General features: G+C 32.1%; 2 protein-coding genes across 12 annotated transcripts in view; both read right to left on the bottom strand.

Moving 5' to 3' along the window:
• Positions 1-9,049: 9,049 nt before the first annotated feature.
• Positions 9,050-11,169, bottom strand: LOC120074481 (heavy metal-associated isoprenylated plant protein 23-like). Its single transcript, XM_039027616.2, has 2 exons — positions 10,891-11,169; positions 9,050-9,455 (listed from the first exon to the last, which is right to left on the bottom strand). Exons 1-2 carry the CDS (start codon positions 11,030-11,032, stop codon positions 9,151-9,153), a joined length of 447 nt encoding a protein of 148 aa, XP_038883544.1. The 5' UTR covers positions 11,033-11,169; the 3' UTR covers positions 9,050-9,150.
• An 8,788-nt stretch (positions 11,170-19,957) lies between these two features.
• The window catches only part of UVR8 (Regulator of chromosome condensation (RCC1) family protein), a 53,730-nt gene continuing 48,032 nt past the window's right edge, over positions 19,958-25,655 (bottom strand). For 5 of the 11 annotated variants that reach the window (XM_039026726.2, XM_039026725.2, XM_039026724.2 and 2 more), the window contains one exon: positions 19,958-20,323. In XM_039026726.2, coding sequence (XP_038882654.1) covers positions 20,240-20,323 — 84 coding nt within the window. In that variant the 3' untranslated portion in view covers positions 19,958-20,239. Of the gene's footprint in view, positions 20,324-23,576; positions 23,710-25,655 lie in introns of all 11 variants that reach the window. The other 6 variants (XR_016528155.1, XR_016528154.1, XR_016528153.1 and 3 more) reach the window with 2 other exon arrangements.

Genomic DNA, 25,655 nt, shown 5'->3' with positions numbered 1-25,655 from the left:
ACACTACGGATACGGCCCGCTTTGTAGATGTCACAAATGTGGTAAAGTGCTACAAATGATCTGATTCTGATCATTCATGTAGAGACATTCGAGTAAGGATATCATATACAAAGAGTTTGTATGAGACAGAACCACCAAATGATTGGTCTCTTTATATAACACCGTTGATAATAGAGACTTACATTTCACTAGAATGACCATAGGTGACATGACCTGAATCCTGAATGAGTTGTGAACTCCTGCTCATGAAGGTTGTCCTTTTATTTGTATGGGTGAGAGTGGTCAGATTGTTAACTCAATAAGCCTACCATTTTGGAGATTCCTCAGCTTCACAGGACAGAATTCACTTCTTCCCCGATGCAGTAGTTTGTGAAGGGTCATCGCACTATTTGATTGGTTATATCCAATGGACAAGAAAAATATATTTGTAGTGTGAAGAGTGCAGCTATCGGTCTTTAGTGGAGTGCTTGGCAGTTAACAGATGGTGGATATCGTGATTAAAGAGTTTAGTCAGTTATTCAAATATCGTTGGAGCTTCAAGCTACAGGTCCATAAGGTCCCCTTGGTAGCTCAATAGATTCAAATTGAGAATAAGTTTTTGGGTTAGTTTGAAATGTTCAAATTAACAAGAGGAAATTTGATTATATATAATATAATTATATTAATTCAATTATATATGATATAATTGATATGATGTATTTGATACATTATTATTTGACTGGAGAAGTTAATATAAACATGATTTATATTAAATGCCATAAAATAGAAAAGAATTATGGTTTATATGTTGCATATGATACAATATTAAAACTATAAGTTATAAATATAATATGATAAGTTAGTTATTGTATTTATTTATAATTTATAATTATATGATAATTGATATTTCTTTTTTCAATAATTGACCTTAGTGGGTGGTTATACACTGTTTTAATGGTAACTGTGAGATAAAAAGAAACTAGATTTCAAAATCTCACACAACACACAACAACAAGTTATCAGATTACTAATCAAAAGACCATACGATAGAATCGAGTTTACTATCATATCAGATTAACTATCGAGTGTCTAAATGATAGGATCGAGTTTACTATACGATAGTACTCATTTACTAAACAATCAAGCGTCGAGTCTATACAATAGACGTCATGTACTACACGAATGTGTGATGCATACTCGATCGACTACTCCAATCCATCCCTCTACCCAAAATCAACCAGAGCCCACAACTTCTGGAATCTCACACCGAGAATACCAAGTTAATCTTGTGGTAGTGTCCATCTGTTCGAGTATTGGGTTATAGTCATTGCTGGTATTTGAGGGAGATCAAGTTCGAGTTCTTGATCATTGCGTTCGAGTTTGATCGAGGGAAATACATGAAGAAAGAGTTCTTCAAAGGTATTTTCTCTCTTATCCTTTGTATTTGTTTCGAAGCATGTTGTAATTTATTGATTAATGCATAATCGTTTCTGTATGATTGTAAATGATTGAGTTCTTTCACAATGGAGTTTGGAACGATTCGCTTCCACTCAAAGGTCCTCTATAATTATAGTTCCTTCACCCACTGCGTCAAGGTTCCCTTAACATTTGAGGTGGATATGATCTACTAGATGACCCAACTTCAACAACTCTTGTTGAGGTATTGGATTTTTCAACAACTCTTATTGAAGGTTCAGTAGTTTCTTTGGAAAGTTCGTTCAACACAATCTTACTTTGGGGCTTGTGCTCCTTTATATGGTCTTCTTCAAGAAAAGTAACGTTTATGGATACAAACACTTTGTTTTATTTTGGGTCAAACAAGTAATCACCTCTTGTTCCTTTGGGGTAGTCTACAAATAGGCACAATTTTGAATGAGATCCAATTCCTTAGGATTAGCCTCAAGCACATATGCTGAGTAACCCTAGATACTGAAATGACATAAACTAGCTTTACGACCATTCCATAACTTCCAAGGTGTTCTGATAACACTCTTGGATGGAACAAAATTCAAAATATATGCTACAGTCTCTACTCCATAACCCCAAGACGAGTCAAGTAAGAAAGTGTAACTCATCATAGACCGAACCATGTCAAACAGGGTTCGACTTCTCTTTTCTGATACACCATTTTGCTGAAGTGTACCAGATGATGAGAGTTAGGATACAATTCCATGTTCTATCAAATAGTTTTGGAATGTTAGATCCATAAACTCTCTACCTCGATCAGATTGAAATATTTTTATTGTTTTATTTAATGCATTTTCAACTTCAGCCTTGAATTCTTTAAATTTTTCAAAAGATTCGGACTTATGTTGCATTAAATAAACGTACCCATATCTTGAATAAATATCAGTAAAAGTGATGAAATATTTATAACTTCTCATAGCTTTTACATTCATCAAACCACAGATGTCTGAATGTACCAACTTCATAGGTTATTTGGTCGTGTGACCTTTTCCTATAAAGGGTATTTTAATCGTGACTCACACACAGGTAAAGAATTTCCTTCTAACTCGCTTAGAACTCCATTTTCCACCAACCTCTCAATCCTATTAAGATTAATGTGTCCTGATCTTAGATGCCAAAGTTGGGCATTTTCTTTAGGAGAATTTTAAGTCTTGTATGTTTCGTTACCGTAGTTGACATCTCAGTGTTATAAAGAGCTTTAGTAACTAACGACCTTAGCACATATAAATTATTTTCCAGTTCTGCTGAACAAATATTGACACCATTCTTAGAAATAAACACTTTATTTACAAGAAAAGTAATACAATGTGATTGTTCTAGCAAACACTTTATAGAAATTAAGTTCCTCTTTAAACCAGGAACTATATATAAATTTTTTAGTAAAATGAATTTATTCTATAAAGTCAATTGGAGACCTCCCACTGCCACAGCTGAAACGATGTGCCCAGTTCCAACCCGCATCGTCATCTCACCAGCATGAAATTGCCACCAAGAACTAATTCCCTAAAACGAAGATCAAACGTGGTTTTGTTGGGATTGGTGTCCTAAATCTCTTTGTAATCTCGTAGTTTATAAACTGTGTATAAACATATTGTTGTTAATAAAATAAATATTATTTTATCAACATATACTCAATCCAATAAACTAAGATCTAAGGTTATTTCATGTAACTTAAACAAGTATGTAGAGACATACAAGTGGATCTTGTTTAAATAATAACCTAAACAGTCTGTAGTAGATGGATAAGACTGGGTACCTTATCCTGGTGACAGTACGGATATGGCCCGCTTTTTAAGTGTTACAAGTGTTGTAAAGTGCTATAAATGAATGATCAGGATCATATCAATTGTAGCACTTTACAACAATTGTAATATCTACAAAGGGGGTCATACTCATAGTATCACCAAGATAAGGTATCCAACCTTATCTATCTGCTACAGACCATTTAGGTTATCACTTAAACATGATCCACCCATATGTCTCTACATACATGTTTAAACTATAAGATAACCCTAGATGTTAGTTTAATGGTTTGTGGTTAATGCAACTAAATTTGAAATAAAACATCAAATATTTTATTAGATAAATAAAATGTTTGTACATTACAAATAAAAACTATAGGACCCTACGAGATTTAAGGCATCAACCCCAACAGTATGTAGACGATATCTTACTCATTAAGAATGATGTAGGTCTACTGACTTCAATTAAGAACTGGTTAGCGACCCAATTTCAAATGAAAGATTTGGGAGAGGCTCAGTTTGTTTTAGGAATTCAGATCTTTAAAGATCGAAAGAACAAAATGCTAGCTCTGTCTCAAGCATCATACATTGACAAAATGCTTGTCAAGTATTCGATGCAGAACTCTAAGAGATGTTTTTTTACCTTTTAGGCATAGAGTTATATTGTCTAAGGAACAGTGTCCTAAGACACCTCAAGAGGTTGAGAAAATGAGACGGATCCCCTATGCATCAACTTTTGGTAGCCTAATGTATGTGAAGTTATGTACTAGACCTAACATCTGCTATGCAGTAGGGGTTGATGCCCTAAATCTCTTAGGGTTCTCTAGTTTGTAATTATATTGTACAACATATTGTTTATCTAATAAAATATGTGATGTTTTATTTGACATTTAGTTGCATTAAACCCACAAACCAATAAACTAACATCCAAGGTTATCTTGTAGCTTCAACATGTATGTAGAGACATACAGGTGGTTCATGTTTAAGTGATAACCTAAATGATCTGTAGTAGATGGATAAGGCTGGATACCTTATCTTAGTGACACTACGAGTACGGTCCACTTTGTAGATGTTACAGTTGTTGTAAAGTGCTATAAATGATTTGATCCTGATCATTCATGTGGAGACATGTGAGTAAAGGTATTATATACAAAGGAGTTTGTATAAGACCAGACCACAAAATGTATATAATGTTGTTCATAATAAAGACTTATATTTCACCAGGATGACCATAGGTAACATAACCTAAATCCTGAGTAAGTTATGAACTCCTGCCTATAAGGCAATTCTTTGATTTGTATGGGTAAGAGTGGCCAAATCGCCAACTCAACAAGGCTACAATTTTGGGGATTCATCTGATTGGGAAGTTGGGAACACAGCTACATGATAACAAGTAAAAATGCACGTTATTACAACACAAAGTTATAAAACAATGTAGGATCGCATTGATAAAAATATACAATATTGCGTTCAAAAGCATTAAGTTCACAATATTATGATCGCATGCGCCCATCACATTAAAACAGTTAACTTATGTAATTTTGTGCAAAATATGCATTGACGCAAGGCGGAAAATGCGATCCAAAGAAATCAACAGCCGAGCGCATTAAGAGATTGTGTTAACGCAAGGCTATGCGATCATTTGCGCTCGTGAATATCTGCTCAAGAAGGTTGTTGCATAGAGCCGTCGCATCTTGGTGGGCGCATCTGGGTGAAAAGCATAATAAATCATGATGGGACAGAAAGCTGATAACAGTCGACTCCAAATTAAGTTGACAAGCCGTTAACGACCTACTGTAGCAAGTACACTCAACTTTTCGTTGACAAATATTCAGCGCATCAAACAAAGAATTAATGTCATCCCATCAGTGCAATCACAAAAGAGAAGAAGCCTTTCACCCAAAAACTCTATAAATACCAGAGGCCACCTTCAGTAAAGGAGTTCATTCAGTTAGATAATTTTCTCTACAGATAGAAGTAGCCTTGTTCATAGTTTTTATATATTTAGAAGGCAGAGCGAGAGAAGGGGAGAGACACCAGAAGATTGCTCTGGTCAGCTCGAGAGAGAACCCAGGAGGCGTGGAAAAATGGAGAGAGGGTCGACTCTTGCGAGAGCAAGATTATCTTTTGAGCAGAGTAGAGAAGAACAATGTAAAAGCCTTGGGAAGCAAGAGATTGCTACCAGGCTCTTTATTCTTATTCTGCATTGTTATTCTGTATTTCGATTATATATCTATAAAATGGAACTTACTTATCTACATCTGTTCACTCTCTTAAAAGCACGCATGAGTAGCTAAATCTATCGAATGAGTTGAGAAGAACTTAGCTAATATGACCTAGGGTTTTTCATTGCATGCGATCATCTTGTCTTATGTTGCGCCCATCACCCCTTTAGAGCTACTCGAGAGAGAGTCTAAAGAAAGAACCTAAGACTTGAGAGAGCTAGGTTAGAATTTAGACTCGAGAGAGCAAGATTAGATCTGCATAAGCAAGAGATAGAGACTTAAAGATAAGCTCTGTTTGTCAACATGCATCGCATGCACCCTAGAGATAGGTTATGATATTATGCGGTCACCTTGTATGTGTGAGTGTCAATTGTCATCACATATACAAGAATAGAGGCTTATGTATAGGTCCTATAGACATCATCGCATATATCGCATGCGTTCCAAAACTAGAAGCCGTAGCATTTGTGTTGAGAGATGATTTGCTATTGTATGTGTGTAGCATGATCGCATATATGAACGCAATCCTAGGAAGTGTTAGTTGAACCCCTTCCCAACCCGTTCCCCGCATATTCATCGCATCTTCCTTATTATTAACTCCTTTCTTAACTCCATCGCATATATTTTATACTGTAAACAACGACCCAACAACTCTTTGATTTATTGGTTACCGCAAAGTAATATAAAAAATTATTGCCGCATATTGTTCCTTAGTCCCTGAGTTTGACCTTGGGCTTACCAGGAAACTCAGTAGGATTTATACTTAGGTCCTGCTGAGAAAACTTGTTGCACAACACATTTTCCATCACCATAATTCTTTCATTATTTCACTGCATAAAATAACGCATCATTACACAAGAAGGAATTTACTCCTTCTGCAATGTAGGGATAAGTAGATAAATTACTCCCTTAAGGGCTGATTCTGGGGCTTGAACAATGTAGCACCACACTCTCTCCTAGCCCGAGAAGGGTTTGGTCATAGTTGGACTATGAATTATTGTTCATTAGAGGGATCAGTGGTACTTAAGGAGTTAGATGTAATTACAGGGATAAAACGGTAATTTTGGCCCAGCTATACTTATGAGATTTAGATAAATATTTGGAGAAGGTGCTTGAGCATTTCAACATGAGTAAAGAAAAACCAGTCAGTTTTCCTTTATCTAGTAACTTCAAACTGAGTAGTAAATAGAGTTCTTCTACATATAAAGATAAGGAAGATATGAATGAGATCTCATATACCTCAGCAACTAGGAGTTTGGTGTATGTTATGGTATGTATTAGACCCGATATTGCTCGTGTTGTTGGTGGTGTAAGTCATTTTATGTCTAATCTAGGAAACCAACATTGGGAGGCAATTAAATGTATCATGAGATATTTTCGAGACACTTCTAGTTTGAAGCTTACATTTAGCAGTGGAAAATCAATACTTGCTAGTTACGATGATTCAAATATTGCAGAAGATATAGATAATTAGAAGTCTACTTTTGGTTATTTAATGACATTTGCAGGTGGCAAAGTGTCTTGGCAGCCAAGCTTGCAAAAGTGTGTTGAACTTTCTGCAAGTGAAATAGAGTATATTGCAGCAGTAGAGGCTTGCAAAGAGATGTTGTGGATGAAGCGCTTTATACAGGAGTGTGGCTTTAAACAATAATGATATGTGCTATACTGTAATAATCTGAGTGCGATTCATCTTGGTAAGAATCTTGCACTTCATTCCAGAACGAAGTATATAGTTATGATGTTTCACTAGATAAGATATGTTTTGAATGATGAACTATTTGAACTTGAGAAGATCCATACTGATCATAATAGATCGATATGTTGACGAAGAATCTACTAAGAGAGAAGCTTGAATTTTTTCGTTCCGTTGTGGAATGGAAAATTCCTCCACATCGTGAAATATGGGGAGAAGTGTTGGGATTATTTCACTTAAAGTGAAGGATGAACATAAAACCCCATTAGGGTTTATTAGGTTTTAAGGAAAAACCTTTAGCAATCGCCAGTTATTTTGGCAACACGCAAACCAAGAGGAATTAAAACGACAATAAGAATTTTGGAGAAAACTTCATTTTGAATATTAACATTCTTCAGCTTTTTGGGGTCGATTCGTGGTCCGATCGAGCTGAAATTTTGACGGCATATTCTTCAAATGAGGAGCTTCAATCTAGACGATGGAGATTTTTTTTGAAGCTACCTATATTCACATACAGTGGGTAATTGGTTATCCCTAAAAGTGAGACCTTTCTAATTTATTCTTCATTATTATTTCCATTTATTGTCGAGATTATTAATCTTAAGATATATTTTGTGAATGCCTATGATTGTGACTATGGAGAACTTGTTGCACCTATTATTGATTATACTGAAGATTTTGATTTCAGTCGGTGATTTTTTTACTCCTCACATTGAGGAGGTTTTTCCGTATTAAAATCACTTATGTCTTTATTTGATAATTATTATTATTTTTAGTTGACTAAATTCCCAGTAGGTTCACACAAGAGGAGATAATTAATCCTAAAAGTATATTGTTTATCCAACAAACTAAACTCCCAAACATTTGTAGATTTTGTCCTTGAAACATTCAATCAATATTACTAATTTGAAATAATTTGAAATTCTCATTATAATGACTTTACGCTGCCTTAGGATTTGAGAAAAATTCAGAAAAGGCAAAATAAATAAAGAAAAAAGGGAGGGAAGGAAAAGTTGAAAAAGCCAAAAAGAAGATAAAAGTTGATTCTGTTGGTATCCTCGCCAAGCCCTAGAAACAACCGAGTGATGCTTTTGTTTCAATTTCTTTATTGTTTTTATTCCTTTTACTTGTCTTTTTTTTTTTTTTTTTCCTTTTCTTCTTTTTGAAGTCTATTTGAATTTCAAATATTATTATAATCACAGATTACATTCTGGTCTATTTTTATATTATTATTTTCTTATCACTTCGATGGTTTATATGACAATAATTGTTACTTATATTATTTTGAAATCTTAAATAATGTTTAAACTCATGATTTCACTAAGCTAAAAAACATATATGCATACTCATGAAATTTTAAAGTTTAGTATAATGTGTGTTTGGATTTTACAAATAAGCTAAATTTGAATCATTTTTATTTAATTTGTAGATTATTTATTTCTTTATTTCTTTTATGTATAATTGTAGGATCGTTATTCCGGCCTCTAAATGTCAATTATCGCTGAACTAAACTCAAGTTAGAATATAAATTTGTGTTGCATAGAAGATGTACTAAAGATGAGTGATTCATAACTATAGAAACCTAAATTCAAAGTGCCAAAGAAGAAGTTGATAAACCAAAGTCCTACTAGAAAATAAATTTATTCATCAAATCTCATTCTCATAAATTTGTAAATGTAGGATGAATTGGAAACATAGTCAAACTTTTGCATTGGACTTTGAAATAATAATACAAAAAGCTTATTTTTCAACAACATAATATATAATAGTCAACCTTTTATATCTAAGCAATATATCTGAGTGCATCCTAGACTGTATCTATGCTTTTGCAAGCGAAAAAAATTCTAACCCATCTTAAAAAACGATAGATGCAACCCTAAAAACTACATCAAATATTTTTCTTTTATGTTTCATTGATCACACAACATCCATCTCCAAAAAAATTAGAGGATATGAATGAGAGAGTCATAAGATTACTTTTAGCAAAACATTGTCTAACAAGAAGAACATTGTAAAATTAAAATAAGATATGTTTTTATATTTGCTACATAATGGAGCAAGCATTAGGGTTATCATCACTAAACATGGTGACAAAGTTTGAAGGGTCATCAAACTTGAGGAAACTTCCATTATTGTCCTCTATATTGTTATTTCTCACATAGCCAGGAGGGGCTTTTTTGTCATAAATTGGAGCAATGTAGGGATGTGCCACTAAATTATAGGGCACATATGGCCAAATCTCTGCCTTTTTTCCTGTGGATTTTGCCTTCTTCAATACTTTGTTTGCTTCTACATATCCAATAACTGTTACCTTCAGTTGCTTTCTGTTTATCTTCACAGATTTCACCCCTACAAACACCAATACTTTCTTTTCCTTCAACTTCTAACTACAAGTTTTCAAAAATATAATTAACATGTTCTTAACTTTCAATTTTGGTAGTCGTAAATATAACAATACAGAAAAATTTAAATCTGGTTCTCGAAATTTATGTTGGTGGGAGTTTATCATTAATAGAGTCTATTATTTATGGGAGTCTATCACTGATAAATTTTATATGTTATATATTATCTTTATTTATTTTTACTTTTTTTTTTTGGCAAAATGTTCAAAAATGGGTTAGTATATTGAATTTGAGATTAAAAAAATTGCAATAATTGTGTTCAAAATAATAATAGTAAAAACCATTCACTCCCTGGAATTTAAGTTATTATATTATTTATACAATTCTAGTCAATTATAAATGGTGAGTTTCATAAAATTAAAACATGAAATAATCAAATTTTTCTCTAATTTCCATTATTTAATACTTTCTGATTTTCTTTTTGGTAGTTCGTCAAATAAACAGGTTTTGTTTTCTTTTTCCTTTTTTTCCTTCCCAAAAAAAATTGAATGTCTTTGTAAAGAAAACTTTATAAAAGATTATTTTCCACACCAACCCTAGCTTTTAAAATTTCTTTAAAACAAATATATAAGTTTTTTTAATATAAACAAAGTAGGTAGATTTGAAATATAGGTTAAGTACTACTAAACTATGCTCATGTTAACTATAACATTTTTAAGTTGTTACATTGAAACATATTTTTTTACATAAGAAAAAGAGGGGGAAACAACTTTTCAAGAATAAAGAAGAATAGTAATGCCACTTCAATAAATATTATAATTAGTCAAAATGAGCTTAGTTCAATGGTTATTAGGATTGCCTCCCTTCCCAAAGGTCGAAGGTTTGATCCCCATTCTCGTAATTGTTGTACTTAAAAAAATTAAAAAAAAAAAAAAAACAAATAGTACAATTAGCAATGAAACAAAAACGTCAACAAAGCTCTCATTTCATCCCAAAACCTCTTCAACGACAAATAAAAAAATCATCAAACAAACTGTCGGTGAAATGAAACATACAACATTTTTTGTAAACGTGAGGTAGCACAACTTGGAAATGTGAGAGGTGATTTATGTATGAGTACCCTTTAAATTGCATGTGTTGGTAATGATTTTGAAACATCTAAAATCACTTTTGTTATTTTTACAATCACTCGGAAAATGCTTTTAATCATTTAAAATCAATTGTAATAATATAAAAATGTGTTTAAATGCGTAAAATTAAACATTGAATCGATTTTGAGTGATTGAAATTAAGTTTTAGATTGGACAAAAGTAATTTTAGCATTTTTAAAATCACTCCCAAACATGTTTTATATATCGTAGTTTCAAATTCTCACAAAACATGATAAAAGATGTGAAAAGAAGAAGAGAAGAAGAGAAAAAGAGAAAATAATGAGGAAAAACCTGGTAAAGAAGAAAGGGCTTTCTTGACTTTAAGTTCACAGCCATCACAATCCATGGCAACCTTGAGCTCCACAGTCTGTAATTGGAGTTGTTTGTTGTAATGTTTATGGGAAATGCATATCAAATAATGCTCAAAGCCCATTGTATGAATAATAATGGCTATCACCCAAATTCCACAATGAAACTAATATGAAAAGAAAACACCTAAGAAAGTATTATTGATTGAATTTATATTATATAGAGAGAAAGTTAGGATGAAGAAAACAGGGGAGAAAGAGGAAGTTGATTGGTTACAGCTTTTAAGAAAACAGGGTATACCCTCTCCTTTGGCTAAAGTGAAATCTTAAAAAGGCTATTCTAGTTGGCTTCTTTGTTTTGAGTTGTCTCTTTTTGAATTGTTCTTATTGGACACAAGTTATCATTGTTGGCATGCAGATCTCGTCTTGGTCACCTGTTTTTACGTGGAGCTCTTTTGTTCAAAGAATTTGTTCGAACTGACCTACAAGAAAATTCGTACTGGTGAAGTGTGGTGTCAGATACACTCTAATGCCCAAATTAGTATACAAAGTATTTAAGTTCTCATAATATTTTTTTATCCCTTGAAGGTGAAGGATGAGACCATTTGTAGAGTCCACATATATTTTAATATTTTCGTATGCTACAGGTGTAATATTACCCTTTTGGTGATATAGAGCAGACTTGGCTCGGTCGACCCCAAGACTTGAGCCTTTATTTTTTTTTTTTTTCGAGGCATGCAAATGTACTCTCAAGGTTTTCTTGGGTTTGGACTCACATGTGGCATGGACCTTGTCTTAGACTATCTTCAAGAGTCATCTATTTATTTAACTCTTATTTAAGTCAATTCCTCTTCTCCATGAGCACACAATCAGTTCAGTTCACGAATCTCCTCAAGAATGCATCTTTGAAGTTACAATATAACTTCCTTTGTTAGGACAACAAATTCTTCACAATGTGTGATATTATTCACTTTGGATATAAGCTTTTAGGATTTCACTTTTGATTTCACTAAAATTATCTTTATATCAGTGAAGATAATTGTCTTTCGCTTATATATAAATCATGTTCCCTTTATTTAACTAATGGAAACTTTGATTAAGAAAGTTGATGACATCCAATTTCTCTTTTTTGAAAAATGAACTTTGAAAACCCTAACTTTTTGTTTCTTGGGATTTTTGTTGTGTATTATTGGTAGGAAATCTTTAAAATTCTTTTATACTTTGGTGCAAAAACTTAATATCTTAATATTATAAAAATGAGAGGCAGAAAGATGAGAGGAATATTTGGCTATACTCTATATTCCACTTTATGAATTGTAGTGTTTTTTATTGATATATTTTCATTGCATTTCATCCCGATTGGTTCCATCCAAATCCTTTTGCCTCTAATATACATTGCATCATAAGATTTGGAGAATAGCTTGGTGTATAGTTATTATTTCGAGATAACATAGTTTTTATGTTTATGAGACTAGCTTACGACCACCCAAGTGATTAGTCTAATTGTACAATCTAATGTTGTTTTAATTTGGTGTTGTGTCAATTTTTCTATTTGAGAGTTGTTTTTCTTGTCTTTTTTTTTTCCTTCTAATTGTGTTCTATTTGTATTTGACCTTAAGCTATGAGATCTCTTATTTAATAGCAATTCAATTCCTATGAAAAAAAAATGCAAAGACAAGTATTGTTTTTTTTAAAAAAAAAAGGGTTATTTTAAAATATAATAAAATAAACTAAAATATTTACAAATATAGAAAAACGTCAAACTACTATAATCTATCACTAAGAGACACTAACAGATATCTATTAGTGTCTATCACTGATAGGTTGTGACATTTTGCTACATTTAAAAATATTTTCAACAATTTTCCAAAAAAAAAGTAACAAATATAGTAAAATTGATTTATATGAAAATTGTGGTGAACTAGCATAATTTAAAAGTTTAGTTAGTGACTATCAAAACTTAACAATAGTTTGGGCCATTATCCTAATATTGAAATTAGGGATTTATCTTAAAAAGGTTAAGAGATTTCTCCATAGGAAAGAAAAAGCTTCACCATGAAAAAAGTTGTTATGCACTGCTTATTAAATAGATACAAAAAGGTTTGCAATATATGATTTCTAGTTTATTCAAATGAAATTGATAATGTAGTATACATGGCATGATTCTAATGGTAGCTTACCAAAGTAATTTATAATGAAATAATTTTGAATAATGGATATACATACATTTTTTACCTTAATTATTGCACATTTATGGTTTATTTCTTGGACATTTTTTTGCCCCAAACATTTTTTAAAAAAAAATCCTTTTATCATTTATTTCTTAAAAACGATGTGGTTCTTGAAAAAATTTCTAGTGCTACCGTTGTATGGAACTCTTCCATATCTCTTCCATCCAATGAGTAACATGTGGCATGTGTCATTTTTATGAACCACCTTCATTTTATATAACAATTTCGTCCTCTTTTTCTCTCTCTCATGTTAATTTACATTATTATTTTATAATAACTTTTCCTCTCATGTTTAATTTATATTATTTTTTAAAAATTAAATATGAGAGAAAAAAAAAGAGCATCGAATCGTTTTGTAAAATGAAGGTGGACCATAATAGTGACGTATGTTACTCATTCGATAGAAGAGATATGGAAGAGTTCTATACGACGGTAACAGTAAAAATTTTTCCGTAATTCTTTTGGATCTTTCTCATTGATGTTAGTTTTTTTCTTTTTTTTTCATGCTCAGTAACTTAGTGATAGCTTCTTTAAAAAAATGATAAAAAAAAAAATTATTGATAACCTCATTAGTATTAATTAATCCTAATGAATAGATCATCCATTATAACCCTAAAAATCAGAGTTGATATATTCCTCACAAGAAGAAAAAAAAAATGAAAATTAAACAAGAATCAATAACATGACATTTGAAGTGTCTTACGTGTATTTTATGTTATTTTTCTCTTTTTTAGTACGAATAGGAATAGAGAGATTTGAACTACGAACCTTTTAGTTGTCAGCATATATAGATGTCAAAGCTAAGCTCTTGTTGGCATGTATTTTATGTTATTAGGTGAATATTAGTTTTTTTAAGTGAATAAGATGATATCATATAATATGGGTAGTATATATGTTAAAATACCATTTTGATCTCCATATTTTAAAGTTTGATCAATTTCAGTATTTGTACTTTCAGTTGTTCTATTTTAGTCCCCGTAATTTCAATAAATTTTAAATTTTATTCACAAAAATTAATTTTATCAAAATTGGTTACATAATAATAATATCAATTTTCATGTAAGAAATTGCAATATGTGAATTTAGTTTCAAAATCTATAGTAAAAATGTTAATAGATAACAAAAAAAAAAAAAAATTAAAAATCAATAATAAACTATCAGTGGGGACTAAATTTTAAAATCTAATGAATATGCAGAAACAAAAACTAGACAATTAAAACTAGGACTACAATTAAACAAACGTCAAAATATTGAGACAAAATGACATTTAAACCTAAATAGTATAGTGATGTTGATATGTCCATGGATTGAATTCCTATACACATAATTGAGTATAAATAAGTTGAATATTTTAACATTAAGAAAATAAATCTCATTTTAAATAAATAATAATTTTTAATATCATGTTAACTCTCTATAATTAGGATTGATTGAGAAATAAATTACTTTCGAAAGTTAGAGGTTCAAATCCCAACCTTACATATTTGAACATTGAAAAATAATCAATTCATAAAATTTATTCACATGATTATGGAGCGAAGATTCAATTGAAATTTTTTAAATATATAAAAATATATATATATTTAAAGATGTATGTATTTAGTGTGTATATACTATATAATGTGTAAGTATATAGTAGATATGCAACATTTGTTTTTCAGTAATGCAGCACATTGAAAATATGGACATTTGACAATTGGCAATAAGTCAAAAAACTTTTGCTAGAAAAGAAACTTCCCATTTTTTCATAGAACAATTTCATAATTAATTTAATATTTAGAAGATTTGGAATCTAATTCTTCTACTTTAAGAGCATGAAATTATGTCCCCCACAATCTATTGTTGAACTTTGGTAATTATTTCGGTTGTTTATTTATGAATTTATTTTGCAGCATATATTTTTTTTATTTTTAATAAATTTATTTCATACTAAAGAATGTTAATTCGCATGTACTCTACAAAGGTAAATAGTTCAATGTCACATCTTTATAATTATGTATTAAGAAAATAAAATAAGATATTTGTAATGAATAATAGAATAAGAGAAAAAATTTAAAAATATATTATATTTTTAAAATATTTGTAAATATGCATGAGTTGACTAACCAATCTTTGAATTTTTTTTAATTTCCAATTTCATCCTCCCTTGTCTTATTTTGTTGTACAACTTTTTTTAGTCTTTTTATTTTATTTCTCTTCTTTGATTTTTGTTTCTTCCCTCCCTATTTTCATTTTTTTATTTTATTTTCTTTCTTAGTTTTTGCTTCTTCTCCTTTTTTTTTTATTTTATTCTTTCCTTTATCCGATTTTTTATTCTTTCCTTTATTTTTTTTATTTTCTTTCATTTCCTTCTTTTTTTATTTTTTTTATTTTTAAAATTTTCTTTTCTTTCTTCAGTTTTTTATTATTCCTTTTTTTTATTTTCTTTCTTCAGCTCTTACTTATTTCTTTTTTTAATTTTTATTTTCTTCCATTTCACCGATTTTTGCTTCTTCCCTTATCTTTTTTTTATTATTTTATTTTCTTGTCTTTCTTCGATTTTTTGCTTCTTCTCTTTCTCTTATTTTTAAAATTTTTCTTTCCTTTATTTGAATTTTTTCTTCTTCCCCTTTTTTTCACAAGAATTATGAGGCTGAGTTTCATACGCATGACTTGAAAGTATTCAATTCATACGTGACTTAACACCAACAAACCAATCATCAAGTTTGATTATTATAACAAATAATAAATATAAATAGCAAATGAAAGTCTATAAGTGATAGCCACTAATATTCTCTATCATTGATAGCTTAATCTTTGATTATATGTTCGTAGTTAATAGTCACTTGTAGAAATCTATCATTGATAGCCAACTTAGTGAATTTAATTAATAAAGTTGAATCTCGAACTAAAATATAAGTGGAATGCCTAGAAGTTATCACTAATAGAATATTTATCAGTGATAGAAGCTATCATCGAAAAGAAAAGAGACTTATAAATATTTGGGAATGACAAGAAATGGGCAAAAAGGTGTTCAGTGGTTATGATTGATAGAAGCTATTACTAATAGCATGTTACCAATGATAAGAGCTAATACTAATAGCATGTTATCGATGATAGAAGTTATCTGATAACACGTTATCGGTGATAGAAGCTACCACTGATAGCACATTATCAGTGATAGAGAACTATCACTGATAGCATGATATCAGTGAGATCGTTGATAGCATCTTATTAGTGATGTTATCAGTGAAAGAAGCTATCACTGATGACCACAATATGAGTGATGTTAGTGATATCGGTGATAAAACTTAAGTGATATCTATATATCGAGTTTCTTTCAAAGGTGATAACTAGTTATAGAAATCTATCATTAATAGCCTTAAGTGTTAATATTTCAAGGTTGATTCTAATTGATGAAAGTCTATCAGTGATAATGACTGATAGCTGTTATCAGTGATAGCCATGATAAAAGATTATTAGTGATAACTACTATGGTAATCAAAGTTGTTGGTCTTTTTTCAAAGTTGATCACGATTTATAAATCTATCATTGATAGCCACTGATAGCCTTAAGTAGTAATATTTCAACGTTGATTCCAATTGATGAAAGTGAATCAATGATAGCCAATAATAATTGATAGCAAATTAAAAATTAATATTTCAAGATTGTATTAATTTTTCTAAAATTGAAAGCTATGCTGATAGCAACTATCCTCGATAGCAATTGATAGAAGCTATCAACGATAGCAGCTGATAGAACCTATCAGTAGTCAGCTGATAGCAGCTATCAGTGGTTATCACTGATAGTTGCTATCAATGATAGCTTTTAATTTGAGAAAATGAGGAAGAAGCGAAAAAAATGTTGGCTAGGCATGGGTTTTTTAGTCTTTTACCATTTTTTTTTTTTATCTATATATGCAATTATTTTATCCTTGTACTACATATTCTATTATTTTAGGCTTAAATTTGATTTATGCAACTAGTCCAATAAAAAAAAAAAAAAAAAGTGTTTTTCGCTCACATTTGATCATTGTTTTTTTTTTATTATTATTTAACAATTAAAATTATTATCTATTTCCATTATTCTATCTCAAAATTATGATAGTAATACATTTTCTTAACTCAATTTTAATAATGCTACAATTCGACATAAGAATATCAATATGAGTTATTGGGGGACGAGGGTAATTACAATTGAGGGTACTTTTACCGCTAATAGTTTAGGTTACATTTACCAACCATAATGAAAATCGGTATAATCGTAATATAATTCTATTGATGGATCAATTATAATAAACCTGAATTGCAAACGTAATTAAATTGTTTTTGAACGAGTTTACTTAAAATTACAAATTACGAATCTGTAACATTTACTGCTATCGTTACCGTTACCGTTACCTTTTGACACTAAGAAGTAAAGGTAATGGTAATGGTAAAGGTAAAAATAACAATAAATGTGACAGATTCATAATTCTCAAGCAATTACAATAATAATATCTGTAACAGTAAAGATAATGAATCCCATATAATTTTTAAGCACAATCAAACTAAGCACTCTTCTTTTCTCAATTAGATTGCACGATTTGATTACAAATTTGGAGGTGGGCCCTACGGTTCATTACCATTACGAAACATAGGTAAACAACAACAAACGTAATCAAAGGGAGCCTACTTTTTCCATTCCCATTGATGAATTGCAACCTAAGTGCATAGCAACATTTTTAAAGAATTGCAAATGTAGAAAAATATACTAGCAATAAACTTTATTCCTCTATCGCTAATAGATTCCTATTAGCAAAATGGTCTATCAAATGTTAATTTTTTTGCATTGGACTATATATGTAAATACTTTAGACCTGGTTGTTGTGCTTGCAACCGTCCCCAAGACAATTAGTTTATTAAAATTCAGATTAGAATGAAGAATTTATCACTTCTTCCAAATCAATAAAGGTAACCTGAAAATAATGACTCATGATGTCGATAAAATGGGATAAGTTCTATCACCAATATCCGAATATCACTAATATTTACCAAAGTTGTATCACCAATTAAATGAACTTCAAAGAATAGAGATAAAATAGTGTTCAGTCAAAATTTTAAGATTTCAAAGAGCTCAAATTTTGAGAAACCTCAAAATTTTGAGAAATATTGAAATTTCAAACAAATTTGAAGGTTATAATTTTTTTAATGCGTTAGTTGAATTCAAGTTCGTCAATTGTATAGCATGTTGAAAGTATTGCGACATTTCACCAAAATATCCACCAAGTCAAGTAACTGATAGAGATTCAGGTGTAACATCATTTTTCTCAAAATTCCACAATTTATCGCTAATATCATTGATTTATTAATGTTATTTCATTTTATGGATTTATCTATAGTGGCTTTACAAAATTGGATCAACGATCAAATTATCGCTGATATACTCTCGAAATATTATAGAAATATCACCTATATATCTATAATATTGCCAATACTTTCTTCTACGTCGTTTTTCCTCATCTTTTTTCAATATTCAACTTTTCTAATATTGTAATTTCTATCAAAATTATCAAGATTTTGGATCCAATGCAACATTGTCTTTCTTTGGGTATTAGACATTCATCTTCCGATAAACAATTTAAAATTATTTGTTATGCATATACTTCATGTCTCCTTCAATTTTGTAATTAATTACCAACATTTGATATTTTTTTGTAATTATTTTTTAATTTCCTTTTTAAATTTATACTATCGTGTCAATATTTACACTGACATTTATAATATATATCTAAATGTTATCTTACCTTATACAAATGATAATTAAAAATTGTCAATTATAATCTAATTAAGCCACAATCAAATATTCATTAACTAATTATAACAAATTTCATCGATTTCTATAAAGTTCTTCAAAATTTCCATTCATCGGTATTTCCACAAAATCAACACCTAGACAATTTCATCATCTACTAAAGTTCTATCATCGACATCACCAATAAACGAATATCACTAATATCTACATAAATATTTATTTGAGTTGCATCACTAATATCACTGATTATCTAATATATGGATATTGATGATATCTATGTAAGTTACATCAATACACATGTAACATTGACATCTACTTAAGTTCTATTACTAGTTCTATCCCTGATTCATGGAGAGGCATTTTTTTATTATAGGTTATTTTCTTCATAAATGCCACGACGTATTTCTCGTATGTGGAAATGGAGATGGTAATCACTAGAGTTGGAGAAAAACACAAGCTAGAAAGGTTGGTTTTATCTTTTGACTTGTATGAATGCCCACAATTAACATAACTCCACTGTGTCCTTGCAAGTGCTAATTAGGGGTGGGAGGAGAAGCGAGGGGGAACGTAAGGGATTCTGACAGGAATTGAGTAGCACGAAGGTGGCCGTTGCAGAGCTCGTCTGCAAGGGCAAAGAGTAGTGGAGTATTTCTAAAAAGGAGGTTGAGACAGTGAATTCTAAGTCAGCAATTTTTGGGCCATTGTGAGATTAGGTAGATTAAGTATTAAAAGTAAAGTTGGATATAACTAACAGAGGGAATCAAATTGCCATTTTAGTGCTAAGTTCTAATTATTTGCGATATTTGCAAATAATTAGCCTGTTTTTTCCATTTAATACAATTCCCCCATAGCTTCATATAACTAGAACCCAAAATAATAATAATAATAATACTAACAAAAGAGGCTCAAGGAGGCTCGATCTAGTATGGAAACCAATGGTAGAGTATACAAAAACAGTTTAAACTCGACGGTGTATAAATTTAGTCATTCGTTGCCATAGACTCCTATAGATAAGGCTTCAAAGAAAGAACAAGAAAATATATGTGATTGTCTAGAAAGGTTACTTTTCATGCCATAAGAGCAGGAAAGACATTGGTTCTACAGAATCAAAAAACATTTAGAACTGAGGCTATTTTTAAAGCCAAACAAAATAAAGGTAGAACATTTAGACCCAAAAACTATGGGTTAAACTGCCATATGGTTTTTATGTTATAGCTCCCTTACCCTACACATTTGAGACTAAATTTCTAACAAAATAGAGAGAATTTACAATAATCAGCAAATCAATGCAGGGTAACATCTTTCCAGCTAGTTTTAAATCGTAGGAAATCAGACACGTAACCTTTTTACGTCACTTTCCGGAACGTTGGCATCGCTCCCGTTACCCCTAACAGATGTTGATGGCCCCTGCACCTGAACAAACAATATCATACCAACCATTAACTTGTGTTTAACATCATATATTTCAACTTCAGATTTTCCTACAATTTTTTTTTTTTTTATGAGACAAATTTCATTGATGTATGAAATTACAAAAACGAGAGGGAAAGAAGCCCCACAACCAAAAGAGTTACAAAAGATATCTCTAATTGGTCAAAAGAGTATCAAAACTATAACAATTGAATTGCTTAGATAATTTACACCAAAATATAGCAATGCTAATCATATGATCAAAAAAGAGGTCGAAATATTGGGATTTGTTGTTGAAGAGGCGGTTGTTCTGTTCGAGCCAGACCAACCAGAGGAAAGCTCTAACAATATGTTTCCAAAGACCTTTCACCCCTGGAAAGGATGATCATCAATAACAAGGGAAAGGAATAGATTGATTTCCAGGGGAAAGACCACATACCAATTGAGCCCACAAACAATGAGGTAGGTAGGTACATCCACGGCTCTATCACCTAGGTCCTTAACAAGACGCATGTTGTCCATCGAGGAATCCATTGGTAGTATCCACCGATTGTTGGAGAGAATGGCGTTGAAGATGGAAGAGATCACTGGTGATGTCCAGACCTTACGGCAGTCATCACAACTTCAAAAAGACCTTCCAAGACCCAACAATCTACCTCAAGAAAGACAAAATATCAACACTCGACAATATAATCAACCAAGAATCCAAGATTTACTTGTTATTCATAAAGATCGACCAAGAATGCAAGTTTATTAAAGGAGGCAGCAAGAAGATGGTGATGTCTCGAGTGAAGAGGAGAGGGAAAATGAAGATCAGCTGGGACGATGGCGACTGGGGGCGCGACAACACATTGAGACAAATGAATATAGAGTAAAATTGGATATCCCCGCTTTTATTGAAAAAAGGGACATTGAAGAGTTCTCGGAATGGAACAAGAACCTGGAAGGATTCGTTAAATACGCTAACACTCCTGAAGACAAGAAGGTACAGCTTGTAGCATTGAAATTTCGATGGGGTGCTTCGGCATGGTGGGAGCAATTAGAAGTTAATCGATTCTGAAATGGAAAAAACCCCATCACCAGTTGGGAAAGATTGAAGCACTTTATGAAAGATCTTTTCTTGCCAGCCAATTATGAACAAACTCTATACAATCAATATCAAAATCTGCGGCAAGGTTCAAGAATTGTTGTTGAATATACAGAAATCTTCCACCGATTGGGGGCTAGAACTAACCCACCGGAAAGTGAACATTTGATAGCTAGATTTGTGGGTACGCACGAACATCAAGGAAAAGGTAAAGATTCAACATCTAGGCTTCTTCACGGGCGTGATCACTTTAGTTGAAACAATTGAGGAATTGAATGACTCTCAATCAAGGACCAATAGAAGAAATCAATGGGAATCATCAAGTAATGCTAGAAAAGGAGGCACACTAGTGGCTAAAACTCAGGCCACTAATACGCAAGAAAACCTACCAAGGTTGAAAGAGGATAAGACAATAGCCAATAAAGATCGGACAACTAATGAAGCAACAATAAAACAACCTAATCAATATGGCAGACCTACGCTTGGAAAGTGTTTTAGATGTAGGAAGACTGGTCACCTATCTAACAATTTTCCTTGGGGCAAAACAGGGGCCATTCTAGATGACAAAGATTGCCAAGAACAAACATGAAATTGAAGAAGATGAGCAAATAGATGTTTTAGAGCCAGATGAAAGGGGCAGAGTAAGTTGTGTTCCAACGCATTCTACTCACACCAAAGTCAAAGACTCGCAACCAACAACATTCCTTATTCAAGACTAGATGTACAGTGAAGGGAAAAATATGCAATGTCATCATAGATAGTAAAAGCTTTGAAAACATGGTATCTAAGAAGCTCGTCCAAGCACTGAACCTAAAGATGGAACCACAACCAAAACCATATAGAGTCAGCTGTATCAAGAAGGGAGGCGAGGTTCAGGTATCTCACACCTGTACAGTCCAATTTTCAATTGGCAATAGCTATAAAGATCAAATTGTGTGCGATATTTTGGACGTGGATGTCTATCACATTCTTCTCAGTAGACCATGGCAATATGACTTACAAGCCACCCACAAATGACGTGAAAATGTGTATGAGTTTCTTGGCATAGGAGGAAAATTGTACTCCTTCCACTCTCGGCATCAAGTTCATCAATTGAATCCAAAGCTCCAAAAGGACAACTATTTCGCATCCTCAATGGGAAGCAATTCTTAAGACAAAAGGACATCATCTGAGGATTAATAACTACGGGAAGGGAAAACAATATTACTACAAAGAACGTCCTGAGCAAGTACAAAAGTTGTTTTCAGAATTCCCAAACATTAGTCAACCCCCAACTACATTACCTCCCCTTCGTGATATTCAGCACCAAATAGATTTCATTCCAGGAGCTTCCCTACCACATCTCCTTCACTATAAAATGAGTCCTGCTGAATATAAAATCTTACATGAACATATACAAGACCTATTAAATAAGGGATTCATCCAACCTAACATCAGCCCATGTGTTGTGTCTCCTCTCCTCACTCCAAGAAAAAGATGGAAGTTGGCGAATGTGCGTTGATAGTACAGCCATTAACAAGATAACTATAAGCATAGGTTTCCAATTCCTCGGATTGGAGATTTACTTGATCAACTTGGCAGTGCCACCGCCTTTTCTAAGTTAGACCTCCAAACTGGATATCATCAAATTCGTATTAAACCAGGTGATGAGTGGAAGACAGCTTTCAAGAAAAATGAGGGGTTATTCGAATGGTTTGTCATGCCATTTGGTCTTTCCAATACTCCAAAGTACATTTATGCACCTCATGAACCAAGTTTTTCTTCCCCATCTTAATAAATTTGTCGTTCTTTATTTCGACGATATACTTGTTTTCAGTAAATCTAATGAACATATGACACACTTACACAGTTTTTTCTACATTAGAAAAAAATCAATTAGTCATAAATCCCAAAAAGTGTCTTCCTTGTTAATGATATATCTTTTCTAGATTTTATAATTGGATTGGAGGAGTTAAGGTTGATCCCCAAAAAGTAGAAGCCATTTCTAGTTGGCCTATACCAACATCAATCAAACAAATCTTATCCTTCCTAGGCCTAGCTTCCTTGTTCATTAACAGCCCCTCTAATTGGCTGCCTTTGGAAAAACAATTTCATGTGGGGAAAAAGAACAAAGGAAAAGTTTTAAAACAATCAAACAGTATTTGTGACATAGCCCCGTACTAAGATTACCTGACTTTACTATCCCTTTTCAAGTAGTCGTTGATGCATGTGGGGTAGGTATTGCAGCAGTTTTGTCTCAAAATAAGCACCCTATTGAATATTTTAGTGAGAAGCTCAGCCAACCTAAACAAAATTGGAGCACCTATGAGCAAGAATTCTATTCACTTGTTAGAGCACTCAAGCAATAGGAACGCTACCTACTTTATAAAGAATTTATTTTGCTCATTGACCACTTTTCTTTAAAGTACTTGCAATCTCAAAAACAAATTAGCAGGATGCATGCTCGTTGGCTAACATTTCTTCAACGATTCGATTTTGTATTCGACATCAAGCGAGAAAAGACAATAAAGTAGTCGATGCTTTAAGTCGAAAAAATGAATTACTAACTCTTTTAGCAGGTGAAGTCATTATCTTCCAACACATTTCAAAACTTTATCCTACTGATCCTGATTTTGAAAGTCCTTGGTACAAGTGTTCTAATAACATCCAATGCAAAGACTTTCATATATTTGATAATTTTCTATTCAAGGGAGATTTCTTATGCATACCACATACTTCTCTTCGGGAATCCTTAATAAAAGATCTTCATTTTGGAGGTATGACCGGTCACTTTGGTATTTCAAAAACATTTGAGTTGGTTTCTACTCATTTTTTCTGGCCTCAATTAAAAGGGATGTATAGAACTTTGTCAAACAATGTTTCATTTGCCAAACAACAAAAGGAACTTCCACTAATGATGGACTTTACACACCTCTACCAACTCCAACTTTTATTTAGGAGGATTTATCCATGGACTTTGTCTTTGGTCTTCCTAAAACTCAACGTGGGTATGATTCAATAATGGTAGACAAGTTCAGCAAAATGAGCCATCTTATCGCTTGTAAAAAATCTCATGATATCATACACATAGCTAACCTTTTCTTTAAGGAAATAGTTCGCCTACACGGTATTCCTAAAACAATTGTTTCAGATAGGGATGTCAAATTCCTTAGTCACTTTTAGAAGACTCTATGGCGAAAATTCCACACTTCTCTTAAATATAGCACCACTAGCCACCCACAGATTGATGGCCAAACCGAGGTTACTAACAGAACCTTAGGAAATTTAATCCGATGTTTATGTGGAGAAAACCCAAAGCAGTGGGCCTTAGTCCCTTGCCCAAGTCGAGTTTGCATTCAAATTCATGAAGAACCGATCAACAAGGAAGTGTCCATTTGATATTGCTTATACAAAACTGCCAGCTTTAACTATTGATCTCGCTCAACTTCCTTCTTCTATTGATCTTAATAGTGATGATGAAGAAATGGCTGAAAAGATTGTTCGACGTCATCAAGACATCCAAGCCAACATTGAGAAAGCAAATGCTTCATACGAAAAGGCAGCAGATACACATAGAAGTATCCAACAATTCCAAGAAGGTGACTCGGTGATGGTTCATCTTCACAAAAGTAGATTTCCAGCTGGGACTTATAACAAACTAAAAAACAGAAAACTTGGCCCTTTCAAAGCCATCAAAGTGTTTGGACCAAATGCTGACAGATTGGACTTACCTTCCGGCCTACACATCAACCCTGTTTGCAATGTTGCAGACCGACATCCATATCAAGCTTCAGATGATTTTCAGTTAGCAACTTAACCACTATTTTGGATATGATGATGGTGCTAAGGGAGTGTCAACCTAGTTGAGATGCCAGAGTGCACCTACTGATCCTTTACGTAGTTCTTCTATACTTTTAATGTATTGTTAAACTCGATGACGAGTTTTTTTTAGGGAGGAAGGAATATGATGTATCTATGTTTAGCACACAGTTTGTTTTTAAATTTTCTGTTATATCTGTTAATTAACCGACTACCTAGTTAACTGATTCCAACTATGTAACTGCCCTTGCCTATAAATTAAAAGGATGGGTTCTTCATTTAATGATATACAATAATTCATTTTGAGTTTTCATTAGTTGGTTTACACCAGTCTTTTATTTCTTTAGACTCTTTAGAGTCGCTTGAGTCTTTTAATTCGTTCTTTTAAACTTTTTTACCTAACATGAAAAATATAAAATTCGACCTATCCGATTCTCTTCAAAAGATGTG

Source organism: Benincasa hispida, chromosome 3 (genome assembly GCF_027475165.1).
Source record: "Benincasa hispida cultivar pf3 chromosome 3, pf3_genome.v1.1, whole genome shotgun sequence".
In the NCBI taxonomy this organism is placed as follows: domain Eukaryota; kingdom Viridiplantae; phylum Streptophyta; class Magnoliopsida; order Cucurbitales; family Cucurbitaceae; genus Benincasa; species Benincasa hispida.
This window is presented reverse-complemented; position numbering and strand designations above follow the sequence as displayed.